At 35.0% G+C, this 16,772-nt stretch overlaps 3 protein-coding genes across 3 annotated transcripts in view; 1 reads left to right on the top strand and 2 right to left on the bottom strand.

Annotated features, from left to right (window-relative positions):
* Positions 1 to 1,948: 1,948 nt before the first annotated feature.
* Positions 1,949 to 3,250, bottom strand: LOC149425242 (uncharacterized). Its single transcript, XM_089651032.1, has 2 exons — positions 2,527 to 3,250; positions 1,949 to 2,360 (listed from the first exon to the last, which is right to left on the bottom strand). Exons 1-2 carry the CDS (start codon positions 3,248 to 3,250, stop codon positions 2,086 to 2,088), a joined length of 999 nt encoding a protein of 332 aa, XP_089507158.1. The 3' UTR covers positions 1,949 to 2,085.
* A 25-nt stretch (positions 3,251 to 3,275) lies between these two features.
* On the bottom strand, positions 3,276 to 4,315 carry Muted (biogenesis of lysosome-related organelles complex 1 subunit 5). Its single transcript, XM_089651033.1, has 4 exons — positions 4,281 to 4,315; positions 4,116 to 4,198; positions 3,801 to 3,989; positions 3,276 to 3,446 (listed from the first exon to the last, which is right to left on the bottom strand). Exons 1-4 carry the CDS (start codon positions 4,297 to 4,299, stop codon positions 3,276 to 3,278), a joined length of 462 nt encoding a protein of 153 aa, XP_089507159.1. The 5' UTR covers positions 4,300 to 4,315.
* Positions 4,316 to 5,592: 1,277 nt separating this feature from the next.
* Asap (ArfGAP domain of ASAP) overlaps positions 5,593 to 16,772 on the top strand; it is a 225,499-nt gene continuing 214,319 nt past the window's right edge. The window contains exon 1 of the mRNA XM_089650226.1: positions 5,593 to 5,942. Within this exon, the coding sequence (XP_089506352.1) occupies positions 5,817 to 5,942 (126 nt within the window). The 5' untranslated portion in view covers positions 5,593 to 5,816. The remainder of the gene's footprint in view (positions 5,943 to 16,772) is intronic.

Genomic DNA, 16,772 nt, shown 5'->3' with positions numbered 1-16,772 from the left:
GGTGGAGTAGTCAAGGCGGTAAAGTCAGTGGGTCGACACCGGATTGGTGGAGACCGGACTTGAGGATGTATTCAGCACTGGGGATCAAGCGTAGAGAGTGTGGCGAACCCATCGCTCAGGGTGTGGAAACACGACCTGCAATAGCCATCCCAAGCCAAGGTGTGAGCTGCCGTGCTCAGGCTGAATGACCTGGGAAACAGTATCACGAACGGTAACTCCGAAAAACAGGGTCGCATCTCGGAGTATTTAGACCTTGCTCCAGCACTCGGGGCTCTACTGGAGTAGACCTTCTATTTCCCTAGATACCCGTGGGATGAATATTGGACCATTTGAAAACTCCCGTTTCCCTCGTGGGGCCTTCAAGGCACCGAGGGGGAGTGGACACTTCTGCCTAGGGGCCTCCAGGGAACCAAGGAGGAGTAGACTCCTCCGTCGCGGACCCTATAGGGAACCAAGGAGGAATGGAGAGGAGAGACGAAACCCTCTTCCATCCCGGGGCCTTCAGGGAACCAAGGAGAGGAGAGGAGAGACGAAGTCCTCTTCCATCGTGGGGCCTTTAGGGAACCAAGGAGGAGTGGAGAGGAGAGATGAGGCTCTCTACCCTTTTGGGGCCTTCAGGGAACCAAGACCAAGAGGGATTGGAGAGGAGAAATGAGACCTGGGAATACACATTGTGGAACCAGAAAACATAGCCACATATCCAATAACAACCCTGGTGAACTTTATAAAATGGACCGGGTGACTGTTAAAGGAATGAGGTAAAATGGGAGATAGCACAATGGGCCTATGGCCTAAGTGCTCACGGGAACTATATGTAAACCGTCTCTGCTCTATAAAAAAAAAAAAAAAACACTGGATGACGTGGAGTCTTCCGGGTACTCCAGTGTAAAACAGGGTAGCCGAAGGTATGATGGACCTGGTCGGCAGATGCAGGCCGACGACGGTGTCGCGGGGCCAAGACGCAAACCAGCGAAGGTGTCGCAAGGTCTAGGCGCGTGCAGAGCGCAAGTCAGGGATGATATCTGAGGCCAGGGCGCTGATGTTATCCCGAGGATTCCATGGTAATACATAGACTCTCCTATTTTGTCCGTGAAAAGCCGGGCGTGGTAAGTAGGTCTGTAGCCTGTAGCGGCGTGGTGGAGTAACAGCGGGGCACGACGCAGGGGGCGCCGATTAAGTGGCAAGTTGTAACTGCTAATTGATGACTGACTAAGTACTTCTCGATCAGCCGTTATATAGGCATGCGTGCATCGAGAATCTTCAGGCGTGTAGGTAGGTGAGCCAAATGCTAGCATCGTATCTAGAGAGTTCTAGCTACGATGCGTTTGTATGGGCGAACGTTCCTGAATATTTTAGTAGCATCGCTACAAACATACCCGGTTGGATGCTAAGTACAGACTGGTTAATAACTCTCTAAGAGTGAGCAATGGACAAAATATGAGAATGAAATAATATTGGGAAAATATGTATTTTTTTAATAAATGTGTCATTAAAATTGGGAAATTTGCATTTCTGAGGATTTTGCACATCTGGTATGTAAAATGATTAAGGGATAATTTACTTCCGATTTCTCGGAAAATGTATTCAAACAGCCTGGACACTGTCCGGGGTTCGTCCGGAAAGGGTTAAGGTATGGTTAAGGTAGTTTTTAGGTTAAAAAAGTTAATTTTTTGTACTGAAAAATAAATATTCTTCTATAGAAAAATATTTTTCTATGAAAAAAGTAATAATATTTTTTACTTTACGATCATGTAGAATCACCTTCCGAAATTAGTAGACTTTACACCCGGACACAACCCTCTACAAACGAATTCCAGGTGATGTGTATAAAAGTAGGTATTAAAAAAATGTTTGGTAGGTTACTTCTTACCTGAAATATACAGGTAAGTGGAGAGGCCACTATTTTCTGTGAATGAAAGAAAATTTTATCTAGTAATAATAATGGTTTTATTACAGAGAATAAACGTAATGCTTAGCATAATACAATTTGGAATCAAATACATACAATCAATAGTACAAAACTGTGTAAATAAATTATTTTTAAAGCAATCTATATAATTCGAAAAGCTTATATGAAAGAGGAGATCAGTCCCTATGTTCTTTTACATCTCCTGGGTAAACGGGTGGTCCTCCCAATTGAATTGTATCCCCAATGGACAGATCCTCATTGAGTTTCTTAGCAAGGAAGTATATCTCAGCCAGGGCGATGATGAGGGCGCACATCACTCCGAGGAGGAGACGGAAGCCAAAGTCCAGGGATCCGATCATCAGCTCCACGCCGGTGAAGCCAAATAGGAATCCGGCTCCCACAGACAGAACAAACTGACCGATAGCTATCAGTTGTCGGTTCATTCCCTTTACTGAAATGGTAAATTGATATTAGAAAAGAAATTCTGATTACCTAATATCCTGACAAGTTAAATTTATAAATCTGTAAAGGCATTATATATTGCATCAAAAGGTGTGATTCGTTCAGAGCGTTCTAACAAATTATTTGAACAGTTGATAATACCACATGTCACTTACATTGATAAGCAATAGTTTCTTCAGGTTGTTTCACCCTCACGTTGTCCACATTCTTGGTCATGGAGCGGTAAACTCTGTTAGATTGCTCTTTCCTTAATCTCACACACCTCGCCTCCAGCTGTGGATTCCTTTTAATAACCTCATTCTCTGGGAGAAGTATATCGGAACCTTCCAACAGCTCGTGTAGGTAAATGCATTCTCCATCATTTCTTAAACCTTCCAAGTACTTCGAAAGCCACTCCAAGTCACTGATGCTTAAATATATTTTCTCTGGTACGATTCCGACTTCTCTTTCTTTTACGTCAGTTTTCTCCTCAGTTACATCATTCTCCATTTTTAATCCAAGATTTTCTATATTAAAATCACAATTTAGTTTAATAAAGTCCAACCTTTCTTTGAGTATAGCTTTCTGTGCATCACTTTTTTCTTTCTTTTCTTTTATGTCAGTTTGCTCTTTTACTTCTGGAATGATAATGTTTTCGTTGGTTTCAGTTTTCAAAATACTCTTTAACAAGCTCAGGTCTTTTGTCTTCAAATAAGACCTACTATCTACAACTTTACTAGCATGTTTATTCAGAGCATCTTGGTTTTGGTCTGCGGCTATGTATTTTCTGATGGATGAAGGTGTGTCGGTTCTTATTTTTAAATTAGACATAAATTCCTCAAGCTTTTTGGATGGTAGGATCCTTATGGACACATCTTGTATAGATCCAATGGTGTCCATTGTGAATATTAAACTGACAAATAAACTAATTGGTCGTTAGGTTAAGTTTGTGTTCTAAATCAGTGTAAAAGTCTTTTAATTCTTCTTCTTTTTGTTCAAAGGCATTATCTATTCTAACATATCTTTGGGAGATATCTTCAATAAAAAGTGACCATTCAGTCTTTCTACCTGTTCGATTTTCTTCAAGTGTCGTATCCTAAAATTAAAAAGTTGATTAGATATAAATGGGTCAATGACAATATAAATTGTTGTAAATCAATCCAATAATAATATTAATTGTAAATCCTATCAAGAGAAAAATAGCATAATGTTCAGAGAAGCCAGCATTTCGGTTTCGTACGAAGTTGGAGAATGCACTGACAAGTGGTTAGAGTGAATAAGATAGTCGACACATTACATCTATTTCATCATTTCGCTCTGCCACACTGCCAATGAGAATGTATGGCGAGCGATACGCTGAAATAGGCCAAGGCACGGAAATATAGCGTGGTCTGTCACAGGCTTAAATGGTGAAAAGAAGGCTTGAAAAATGACACATTGAAACACCAACCTTTTCTTTTTCTATTTCAATATTGTGAATTTTGTCACAGATGGCCAACGCTTCATCAAGTTTACTAGTTAGTATTGGTAAATTGGCAGAAGAAAGATGCTTTAGTCTTTCAATTTGGTTATCCTTAATCTCAATAGCGTTTTCGATGACAGAAAATAAATTTTCTATCTCCCTGTCTGACCTTTTTTCCTGCAAAAAATATAGTGTAATTTATTTGTAACTTGGAGATGTTATGAGGCATTCAAATATGAACAAATATTGGTAAAATCAAAAGTCAGATAACAATATCAATAAATTCTGGAGCGTGCCACTTACTTCAAATTCTCTCAGCATAAACTTTATTTCTCCGTTAAGAAAAGGTCGATGGTCAAATAATCTCATCCAAATTTTTGCGCAATCTGTAAACCAAAGGACACAATTAATTCGAAGAAAATCTACGCCAAAATAAGTAAATTCCTAGCTGGTCATATGACTACATACCTTTTTGCACATCTGACATTTTCACAGTGGTGTTGCCAAACAATAAATACAATATTCGTTAATAGTATTATTGCCCTCTAAATTCATGCTCATCAAATCTATCCCAATTTTGAATAAGTTCAAAATAATGTCAAAACATCCATATGTCTGAACTTTTAATTTCACAGTTGTAATGGAAAGAAAATTAACTAGGTGGGTGTAATAAAAAGTATTATATAATATCCCTATTCTTATTGGGAGTGAATAAGATCCTTACGCTATTTTCAAACAACCTCCGTGCTAACAGTGGTGATTACAAAATATTTTTTTGCCTGCTAATAAATTATATTAATAATATGTGTTGTGAAGGGAAATACAAAGTATAAAAGTATGATTTATGGAAACCAATAAAGGTTTTTTTCGTTGTCTTTCCCCGTTTTTCATATTTCACTCGGGAAAGACTGGTAAAATAGATGTTTTTTTTATCCCGATTCGTGTTTTTTTTACCGGTCACCGTAAATATGGCGAAACATTTCAGTTAGATGCAAAACATTTTTTTAGTATGGGCTGTGTGGGTTTAGCATTTGAAATGCTGAATTCAGAAATGTATTTGAACTTCAGTACGTATTCACATTGACTTTTTTTATCTGATTATCATCTTCATCAATAAATATGTGTTGAATAAAATGAATTGTATCGTGTAACTTTAATTAATTGCCTAGACTACCTGCTCTAAGATGTTTTGAAAAAATATATTAAGTATTAGAGAAGATATTCTCACTTTTGCATTGAATTGTCCAGTTACCTCTTGTGGCAATGTGATCAGTGGCAACGTGTGATAGAAATATATATTTTTATTTCTAATTGAAAAAAATAACAAAAAGCACAATGACATCCACATTTTTTACTCTTGTGCTCAGCTTTTCCTGGTTAAAATCCTTTGAGAACGTGCTGTTAAACCCTGTGCATGTAAATTTGTACATTGTACATATAATAAAGTATTATTAATAATTAACTTATGTACCACTGTTTCCTAATTACTAATAAACTTGTATAAAATATTATACAAATGAAAAATAACTATATAACAGTAACGGTTGTATCAGTTCTGTAAAACATAAAATACATTTATTAGTAAGGCCCTAAATAAAATCTTACGTGAAACACGGTTTTTAAACCAAAGTTTAAAAAACAAAAAAAACTGTTTTTTTTTATCTCTAAAAGTGTTTTCATTTTTGGAATATGGCAACACCGGAGACGAGAGAAATCAAAATCGACGAAGCAGGGCGCCACGGTCGTTTCTCGTACCATTTTGGCAGTTTGAGATTATCGACAAGCGCGCTGGTGCTGTGTTCGCCGCATTCCGAAAAATCGAACCAAAATAATACGGTACGCGATGCTAAAAATAAATAATAAGTGTTGAAATAATGTAGTATCAGTGTGCAAGTGTCATTTCATTCTGACAAGTGATCATTTGATTTACGTGAAACTTAGAAATGTCAATGTAAAAAGAGTGTCAACGTTTATTCAGTGAAGTGTCAGTGTTCTTAGTGCAACATGCCGGGCCTTATAGGTGTAAACGAATTTATAGAGGAGACAAGGGAGGATTACAATTCCCCTACGACTTCCACATTTGTGTCCCGAATGCCGCAATGTCGTCAAACCATCCATTCCTTGGAAGAGGTAAGCGAAATCCTTTTATTTCTGACAAAGCACTTTGCGTAAAACTTTGCGTAAACAATAATACATACATTCTAGGGAAACAAAGGTGACCTAACCTGATGTATTTGTTTCTCAATAATAACGTATTTTGTATTATGATAATCAGTAAGTAACTATTTCAGGAGAACAGTTTACGCATATTATATTATATCAGTAGCACGATGTCTGTAAAATAATTACATAAATATGTAAAACACTAGTTTTATTGCGAATCATTCCCTTCAGAATCTGGTAAACAAACGTAAAGCAAGAAAATACATAATGCATTATTTCGCAATTTATTGTCTTGGATATTAAAAAAAAATAATATGCTGTAAGGGTGTTAAATAATATTTATAAACTATCGTGTTGTAAAGCAGTAAACTAAATTATAGGTATTTATATTTGACCGTAACAATATTATTAAGAATTTATACGAAACGATGCCATTTTATATTATTTTTTTACCAATCCGGTAGATACTAGATGTTTCTGTCTGTAAGTATGCAGTCAATGTGGTAAAATAATCATAATCATCATTACCAGCGTCAATATTTTCATAGCCAGGAGATATTTTTCAGATCTCTGATTAGTTTACTATTTATTTATTTTCGCGCTTTGATAATGATTTACTGTTAATGTTGAAAAATGTTAACCCCCTGGGCAATTTTGGGATATTCACAGAAATAAAACAACCTTAGACTTTTTGGGAGATATACCTATATCCCAGCCTGATATGGTCTCATAAAAGTTATGTTATCTCATTTTGTATTACGGTGAGAAATATGATTTAACTTTCTGTTTGCATTTACCCTTAGGCCTCTGACATATTTACGGTTAAATTTCTTAAAAAATCTGTCATAAAGTCTGTGAAAATCAAAATAAATTAAATCTTTCTGAACGTATCCTAAAACCAAAAACGGTTTTTGAAAGGTGGTGGAATATACTTTGAAATTTAATGATTAGAAATAAACGTATAATTTTCGAATATTAAAATTTAGGCAAAAAAAAATGAATTTACCTTCATGCAAAGGCTCATAACAGGCTCACAACACCTGATTTTCACTTAAATTTCTAATGTTTAACGGGGTTTGAGTAAAAAAGCACAAAATATTTCCTGACCTTCAAAGTTGGAACTTTAATGCATCTTTACCACCTCCCACCACATAAACAGTTATTTCCTGTGGTAATTAAGTTGAAACCAAGTTTTATTTATATATTTTCTGCGTATTAAGACGTGCACCGAAATTCGACAATATTTATCAAGTTTAGAATTCAAACATAAAAAAGTTTTTTTTTTTTTTTTTATATTTACTCCACACAGGAGGCCCTGAAGAAAATAATTTCCCTCAGGGCCTATGTCATCTTTGGGGATGCTGTGTGGAGGGTCTTTTTGTGGAGAGGAAGGAGTGAACATGGGTCTTGAAGAGTCCCATGTTGTAGGAGGGAGGAAACACAGAGGCCGGCAGTTCGTTCCACAGCCGAGCTGTTGAACTTAAGAACGAATCGTAGAAGCGACCCGTTCTCATGTGACAAGTGTCAACTGTGTACAAATGTTGGGCGCGCGTTTGGCGTGTATCCCGACTACGCACCGGTGCCGAAGGGATCAATGACGCTAGTTCCTCAGAGCATCTTCCATTGTAATACCGATAGAACAAGGACAGCATACCTACCTGACGCCTGTGCTCTAAAGATTGCAGTCCGTTTGTTAAGATTGGGGAATCTATCAAACGGACCGACCGTTTCTGCACAGAGTCAAGGGTTTTTTTCAGGTATTTTGGGGCTCCAGACCAGAGATGGCTGCCAAATTCGACAGTAGGGCGCACTTGCGATTTGTACAGGGTGAGCAGTTGTGTACTATTAAAGTATCTGCGGGCCCTGTACAGTACGCCCAGCTTCTGAGAGGCCAACTTTACTCTGGCTTCGATGGAGCCCCCGTAAAATGGCTAGCAATTACGTTTTTTCATATACTGAAACTTCTGATAAAAACATATTTTAATATACAAATGCATTCTAAACATTATAGCCACCTCATTTTTTTGTTATTTCAAATAAAAAAAAACACTAATTTCATAAATTTTTCTCAAATTGCGGTCGGAACCGTTGGTTTGATAGAGGTGAGGTGTTCTATGGTTAATTTCTATATTTGAATATAAAAAGCGAAGTAATTGATTCTACGTGCACCGTTTGTTCGCAAATCCGAACAAATTAGCCTGAGGAGTTATCAATAAAATACCATAAGCGCTCCCAAAAAAAATGATTTAATTCTACAAAACATTTGGCATTTGAATATGATTTTTTGAGGTTTGCAAATTTTTGTATTAAACTAAAAAAAGTCGCACGAAATTTTTGTATTACTTTTCTCTAATTAAATACATCTTTTTATTTAGGACCTCGCGTCCAAAAAGTATGTTTCTAATTTTCTCTTATTTAATAAATCAAAACCAAAATTTTCTTTGAAATCATAAGATGTTTTAAGTAGGTACTTAAAACTTACACCAACTTAACTATAAACCATAATTATAGTTAAGGAATTACACAATTTGTCCATAGAAATTTCACCATCACAATGAAAAATCTTTTTTCAAACTTTCTTCAGGCCTATAGGTACTACCATATTGATTATTCCGATGTGACAGCTCGTAGTAGGAGGAAAACTGGCGGGATAAAAATTTTGTATCCTGCACGTCCACCATCTTAAACTGGAACCGGAATGTAACAAACAAATTTACTGACAGATAAAATTCCAAATGGTCTAGTTAAAACAGGACTTCGCCACGCTCAATCAATTAACAAAAAAAAACATTATTTGTGCGCGTGTTTAATTTTTTTTACCCTTTTGGTGCGTTAATTTTTCATAGTTTAAAAAATTAAGTAATAATAAAGTCTGTAAATTATTAATGAATATTGTATTTTGGATTTATTTTTTAAATATCTAACTTAATACCTACCTACCTAATAGCATTTTTAGTAAAAATCGATGAACGTGTTTTACGAAGATTTTTAAATGAAGAAAGCAAATGTGCAACTTTTCTGCCCCATGGCGGTTATTACTGTAAATTATTATCTCATCCTAGAATTAAACTTAATTTCACGTGTCCACTACACTTTCGGTACTAAACGGCCACTCGTCTAATATTTAAAAACTTCAAACCAATTAGTACAGAAGTTATGGACTACCCACTTAACCTGTGGAACATCATACTCTTTTTGAGGGAAATCAATAATGGAACCAAAAATGAACTCTAAAGTGTTTCAAGTGCAAGTGATTCTGTAAAAAAATTAATGCACTTGCTCATGGCGTACAGGTTTAAATCGCATATCAAAAAATTCCAGCTAGGGCGAAATTCCAATGCCAGCAGTGCATGAACGGTTTGTCAGCGGGGAAAAATTCTTGTCACTGGTGCACAAACGGTTTTTTTTCTGTGGGTAAGACATTGCAGATGACCTGCAATTTGTCAATAAGACCGTGTAATGTGCAATACAATATGGATATTAGGGACATTAGGCAACTTTATGCCAAAAACATACTAGCATACCTCTTCAAACACAAACCTACTTTTGACAATGTCCAAACTACTCGTGATACTAGAACCAAAAGTACATAATCTCCTACAAATCCCTTTCGCTAAAACAACTTTTGGCCAGAGAAATTTTAGATATTTTGAAACAAGGCTATATAATGCTCTCCCACTAGACATTAGACTGAACAATTTTTTTTAAAATATAAAACAGACACCAAGTCTTGGATAATCAGCCAATTTTATATAAACCCCTTTATAAAAGTATGTACTCCAACTAGATGCTGATTAACCAATTTATTATTATTATATATTATTTTTTTTATCATGTTTACACTGTCATTTAATGTAATGAAATATTATATGTATCAAATAATATGTAAACATTAATTTATGTATCCAATACGTCTGTCTCGACAAATGTATATCCTAGTGAGACAGACATCGAAAAATACTGTAAAAAAGCTTTATATTGATAATAAATTTAAAAATAAATAAATAAGCTCTACATTACACATTATACCTAAGTCTAACATGATACGAGCATAAATTAAGTATTTTTATCATAATTCCGACGATACGTTTGAACAAGGACTCTCCACAAGAATCCCAACTGTCCGGAGCCAGTGGACCTGTGTCATCCTCGATAGTGGGTTGTCGTGAAGCTGAAAGAGGGGACGGAGATAGGTGGTCAGATCTGGTCACTAAACGTAGCTCAAGTTGTTTTAAGCAAGATTTCGGTGCTGAATGCAGCAGCTCTCTCTCGTAGACCTATAAAATCAGAGACGCAATTACTTACTAATATCTCGTCAAAACGTGATCCATTATTAGAACGCGATAAGCGGTGCGTGTAGACTGGATTCGGTAGTTTTAGTTAGAGAGTTGGTAGCCTTGGAGGTCAATTGAAGGTAAAAAAGTGGAACCTATTTTTTACCTTCATGTCTCATCTAAATATAATACATCAATGGTCTCTCCACTTTTTATCTGTTGGTTTCTGTATATTCTATTAATTTATACTACTAGCGTAGCGTCTCCTGATAAATTGTTCTTATTCTTTGTGTTATGAACCTGACTTTCGATTGTTGTTATTTGGTAGTCTATTTCTTTGGGGCACTTGAGGATCTAGATTCGTTCAGTATAAATGTGGCTTCCTTCAATATAAAATTGAGTCCTTGAGAGCGGCCTTGGAGGAGTAACTCCCATTACTTGAAACGGCCGGAAAGCGGAGGGTCACCTCGCAAGTTTTCCCTCCAGGGCGATCCAAGCGTATATTACAATCTGAAGAGGTGTAAATCATTATTATACAGGTAATTCTTTAAAAACAATCCGTGAAAAAACTCATATGAATTTTATTTGGCCCACCGGGCTTGGAACCCGCGACAACGGGGTTCATACCCAAAAGCTTACTACTTTGCCACATAGGTCTTCTTGGCATCACATACGCTATAACAACAATTACAAAGTTTAGAGACATAATCATAATGATTCATTACAAAGTTGAAGTGGGCTTCTAAAAAAGCTGTTGATATTTTCGACGATTATTTAAAGAATGCGATCGGGCACGGTCTGATGGTATGATATTAACACTCGTAATAAATCTAGTAGTGTTCTAACTGTTATAGTGGTTTTGTGGCCAGATAGATTGACCGTTTCCATTCGCTTGGAAGTGGGTCGCAACTAGAACCGAACTCAGATATCCGTCAACAAACAATGCGATCTGAACGCCACCCCGCCAAAAAGGCAAACAGATCATATGATGATGGAAATTGATGTAATGTGAAGGGTTTGGTTTCTTTGCTAGGTGGACCGGTGCCGTTCCTCGTTTCGACCTTGTTTCGTACCAGATTCGCTTTGTGGCTGCGCCAAGCCCACGACCCGAAGGAACAGGTTTTTGTTTTGGTTTATACCTTGCAAATTTAGTATTATTATCCTCGCATTTATATTTAGTTGTTAGTAGAACTCGTCTAAGCAAGTGTCCATTGATTGTTTTGGGCACGCCAAACGCAAGTTACAAACGCTGCTGCCACCAAAAGATAAATATGCGATATAATGCTGAGTTGCATTTCTGCCATGTTTATCTTGTTTTTTGAATAAACAAGTGGATTAAAAACATATTTTTATTCATATTATTATGATGTACCCAATCTGTTTGCGACATACATGTAGGGATGTACCAAGGTATTAAAAATATAATATATTTCTTAATTTTGTCTGTTTTATTTATCATGTACCAATGGATTTAGTACAATATATATAATATTATTGATACTTGTTTTAGCGTCATCGCAGAAGAGATAAAAATACGTGTGTACTGGAGGAATGCAACATAGTTTATGATATTATGACAAGTCTGGGTTTTGGATGGTGGCTGTTCCTATGCAGAAACCAAATTATCTCCGTCTGGGAAAATAATTACAAGGGAAATGAACAAACGGTTTTCCTCAGCAAGAACGGTAGTATTATTTGCTGTTAATTTGATATATCGTCACCTTAAAGCAATAGTGGGATATCTTCGAAAAATACACTTTTGAGATAAGTATACAGTTCGATGTAAAATTGTGAGCTCTACATGATGCATAACTAGGATATTTAATAAAATAAAAAATGCCATTGTTACAAGTAAAATCTCAGTATTGAAATGTTCGGTCACTCAGAGCAACACTGAGATATTGATGTTGTCCCACTGTTGCTTTCAAAAGGTCGTTTAAAATACTGAAATAAATTCATTGTCTCACTGTAGCTCTATAGATTTCAACAAGTTGGGTGATCTTGGAAGAGAAGAATAAAGAAACTGAAGGTGAATACTGGTCAGGAGTATGTAGCAAAGTCAGGAAAGGTACGCAGAGCAAAACAAATTAAGCCTGTACTGTGTACTAATTGTAAATACAAATGTTCTGAATCTGTTTTGGAAGTTGATCGATTAAAATATTTTAATATTTATGATTCCATGAATGCTAGCTAATAGTGGTTATTATTTTGAGAGAGATGGACATAACATACGTGTATGTAAGATTTTTTTTGGCAACCTTAGATATAAGCAATAATACCGTAAGCGCTGCATTAAAAAATAAAACAGACAGATTCCTGCAAAAGGATGATTTATTTGATGGTGTTATGAATCACATCAACAGCTTTAGTAGAGTGGAATCGCACTATTGTCGTGCAGGATCAGCTCGGATCTCCAAATATCCAAAAGATGTACAATTTGTACAAATAAAAGTGTGTCTCGGTAGGTAATCTCTATGTTACACACTCTACATACAGGAAAATATTCAATACCAAATTCAATATATGTTTTTTAAACCAAAAAAGAACCTTTGCGCATTTTGTGTATAATACAACTATAGTACTGCAAATGAGATATTAGAAAAGATAATAATATTCTGAACACATTCAGAATGTAAAGCTATCTCAACAAGAAAAAGATAAAAACTTTACCAAGACCACTGATGATACTGTAGTTGCCATTTATGACTTTCAAGCTGCTGAGCCATTGCCGAATGGCAACATATCTATTTTTTTATAAGAGCAAGTTAAACTTTATAACTTCTGTATTTACTTGGCATGAGGGTGTAGCTAAAAGAGGCGCAATTGAAATGTCTACCTGCGTGTACACATTTTTAAAAGACCTTTGCCAAGGGAAACGGGAAGTGATCTTTTATTCTGATAACTGTGTGGCACAGAATAAAAACAAATTTTTATTCCCATGTACATGCATGCACTATGAAAACTTGATATTCAAATCATTACCCATAAATATCTAATTGTTGGGCACTCAGAGAACGAAGGAGACTCCATTCATTATTGCATCGACAGAGAAAAGGTCAGGGTTTTAAAACAAGGCCTAATATTTATTCCAATGGAGTTAGCGATGATCATAAAGTTTTACAAGAAGAATGAACCTCGTTATAAGTTAACAGAAATGGAAACAACGGACTTCATTGACTGGAAGAAGGTATGTGAGAAGACTGGAAAATTTTTTTCAATAAACATGGACCAAAATAAATTTATTTTGAATAAAGTTAAGATTTTACAGATCACTAAAGATGAACTGTCAGTTATCAAATACAAAAGCACCTCCACCGAGGATCCATTTAATCAGAGTATTAATGTGAGAGAGCGACTAAAGAATGTTCGGAATGAGAATATTATAATTCTAGGACCAGCTTATACAGTTCCACCTACAATTCAAAGTTCATTGTAGGTTTCCAGAGAATCAACACATATTTGTTTTATTTTTTTGTTCTTAAAGTTTTCTATAAAAAAATTTACATACTTTTTATTCTAAAGGTATTCTGTTACATACCTACTTTTAATTCTTGGTTTTCTCTTAATTTTGTTACATGCTTTTATTCTTAAGGTTTTCTGTTATTTTTGTTACATAAATTATATCACGCTTCTCATAAATAAATTTACAAGCACAAATATATTTTTTTCTATTTTATTCCACCTTACTCCCATACAATTGTCGTATTGACAAACTATAGGAGTGAGTGGGTGTGTACTGTTGAAAATGTATTTATGATTATAAACAGCATGGAAAAACATGCAGAAAAAAGAATTATTAATTATTTTAAGCAATAATTATTAGCCTAAAACAGTCGTCCACATTGAAAAAATTTCCCGAGAAACAATTATTAATTCATTTATCCATCTAAACTCGTAATATTATTACTATGCTACACTGAGATAATTTGAGATGATTACCAAACACTCCACGCAACAGTGAGATATTTCCAGATTTACGTATACTCTATCAAAATTTGTATGAAAAAATTAATTATTTTTCAATTATTACAATTTTGTGTTGACGTTAAATAATTGACCTCTCTTTTACCATATCATTAATCTGCAAGATTATTTAATTTGATGCTGCTAGAGCTCACGCAAACCTAAAAGTCCTATTATCTCAGAACAGCATTTTTTAAGATATCCCACTATTGCTTTAAGGTGACGATATGTGGTATATTATTTTGGGTGACCGGGTATCTCGTCAAAATGACAGTTCAACACACCTGCAAAAAGTGATATAAAGTCATGAAAAGTGATCATCACTTTTCATGACTTTATTTCACTTTGGGCAGGTGTGTTTAATTTTCATTTTGATGACATATCATGGAACCGATGGTGCCAGTCCGTTCAGTGCTTTATTATGTATTTTTAAACTGAGACTTTCTGTAACTCAAAGCCAGTGTAGCAAATCATGTAGAAAGGTAGCGCATATCCTGAACACCCCTTGCATACTATACATATTATATTATATATTTGTTACAAGCAGAGATGTGCAAAATGGGTACCCAAAACCATTTGAAATGCAAAATGGAGATGGGTCAAATTTTTTCCATTTGAAAATGCAAAATGGGTTTTAGAAATACATTTTAAATGCAAAATGCAAAATACCTCTTTTCAAAATGCATTGAAAGTGCAAAATGGTTTCTCAGGTTTCAATTAAAATAATTATAGAATTTTTAAACAATTTTGTCGTTTAATAATGGACATGAATGTAGAACAAACATATTACTTGATGGTAAATCCAAAAACACCACGACTACAGATTATGAAACCACAAAAAATATGCGCGGGACTAATATTGCCAGCGTAAAAACATAGAAACTGCTATCTAACATTTAATATTACAGCGTCATGGCCCCATATTCAGTATTTGAATCAGTATTTTTTGTAATGGTATCACTCAATTGCCAGGGCTTCTACCAGGGAGCAACTTGACAAATGGAAATTATCTCTCATAGCGAAGTTGAGGACCGACTGATATTTCGGGCTTATGAAAAAAAATTGAGTGGAGAAAGTAGGAAGAATGTTGCAAAAGCATTTAAAATGGAAAATGCATTGAGAAAAGCATTTAAAATGCAAAATGCAAAATGGTTTTTAGAAAAGCATTTAAAATGCAAAATGGAAAATACCCATTTTGAATTTTGCATTTCCATTTGAAATGGATTTATTTGAAATAAAGCACATCTCTGGTTACAAGTCATTTGTAAGATTTAATAATTATGCTGAGGCAGCTTCAAACTTTAAAATTTATTCACTAAGTGTACGGAGGCATCATAAAGATGCACTATTCCTTTATAAAGTATAACAATAATATTCAATGCCCAGAGTTGCTAACTTATATTATATTCAATGTACCTGCGCGTTCAACACGCTCTTCTGTCCTGTTAAGGGTGGATCAATGCAAAACGAACTCTAATCAGAATTCTTGTTTGAACGGACTATGCAATGATTAATAATAATAATAAACAAATACAAGAGGTCCATAAAATAATATTTCTCTGATGGTTTGTGAATAATGTTATGTCTCTATTGTTTATATTTCTATTATGATTTGATTTATATCTACTACTTCTCTCCATGGCTATAAATGTATTGTTTTGTTAATTTTTCGTTTTACATAATCTTTTGTTTTGTATACATTTCTTAATTCATATTCTGTCTCAGTAGAGGTAAAGTCACAAGGAGGAAATCCGTAATTGGTTTTATTTTGGCTATTTAATACTTACGTAGAAACTGAAATAAATTTAAACTGTCGATTTCCCGATAATTAATAAATAAATAAATATATTATGTATTCTAAGGTTTATTAGGCAGACTAGCCCACAAACTTTAATTGCACTATGTAGTGTGGCGAAGACTACAGTTTTACCAGAATATCGTTGAAACAAATTTTGTAGATTGTTTTTATAGTATAAAACCATCCCGCCATTCCGCCGGGGTAAGCAGAGAGGACGGACTTCCAAACAAATCGGCTTTGGCACACGCTCCTTGCCTCATTCATATTCATACATCGTCTCGTAGATACTTTTATGTTATTCTGACTCTTGGCATGGCCCGACTATATAAGTATCTGGCTCACTTGATCGAAAAGTCACATGACATGACATGAAGAAAGTTTGTTAAATTATCGAAAAATATACATTTTTACAGTTGGCTATAGTTTGTGATACATTGGTCGACAAGAGAAACAAACTTGTACTTTTCAAAGTTTTTACCAGTTTTTTCGTCATTTTCAATCACTGAAACCAATGATATAAAAACGAATTTCGACAATGTTATATGTAGAAAAGGTATCTAAACTTCTTCCCACAAAACCGTTAACCTCATAAATTTTAATCGTTGGGTTTTGTATCACCAATAATCGGTACTTTGTAGTATATACAGCCTGTTATATCGCAATTGTGACTTTTAATATAATATATTGTATAATACGTCATTCTTAAAAAAACTGTATTATCGCGCTAACCGGCCGATTTCGGGTGATCACATTTTCACGAAT

This window comes from Hesperophylax consimilis, chromosome 3 (assembly GCF_061612785.1).
Source record: "Hesperophylax consimilis isolate HC1 chromosome 3, BYU_Hcon_1.0, whole genome shotgun sequence".
In the NCBI taxonomy this organism is placed as follows: Eukaryota; Metazoa; Arthropoda; class Insecta; order Trichoptera; family Limnephilidae; genus Hesperophylax; species Hesperophylax consimilis.
The sequence above is the reverse complement of the archived record's forward strand: the minus strand, read 5'-3'. Positions and strand labels throughout refer to the sequence as shown.

Bases quoted from the DNA above. Each gene is read 5' to 3' on its own strand.
- LOC149425242 (XM_089651032.1), bottom strand. From the start codon at position 3,250: ATGGACACCATTGGATCTATACAAGATGTGTCCATAAGGATCCTACCA. The intron at 2,361-2,526 runs GTAAGTGACATG...TTACCATTTCAG, and splicing joins AGAAACTATTGCTTATCAAT to TAAAGGGAATGAACCGACAA.
- Muted (XM_089651033.1), bottom strand. The intron at 3,990-4,115 runs GTAAGTGGCACG...TATTTTTTGCAG, and splicing joins TTATGCTGAGAGAATTTGAA to GAAAAAAGGTCAGACAGGGA. The intron at 3,447-3,800 runs GTTGGTGTTTCA...TTTTAATTTTAG, and splicing joins TTGAAATAGAAAAAGAAAAG to GATACGACACTTGAAGAAAA.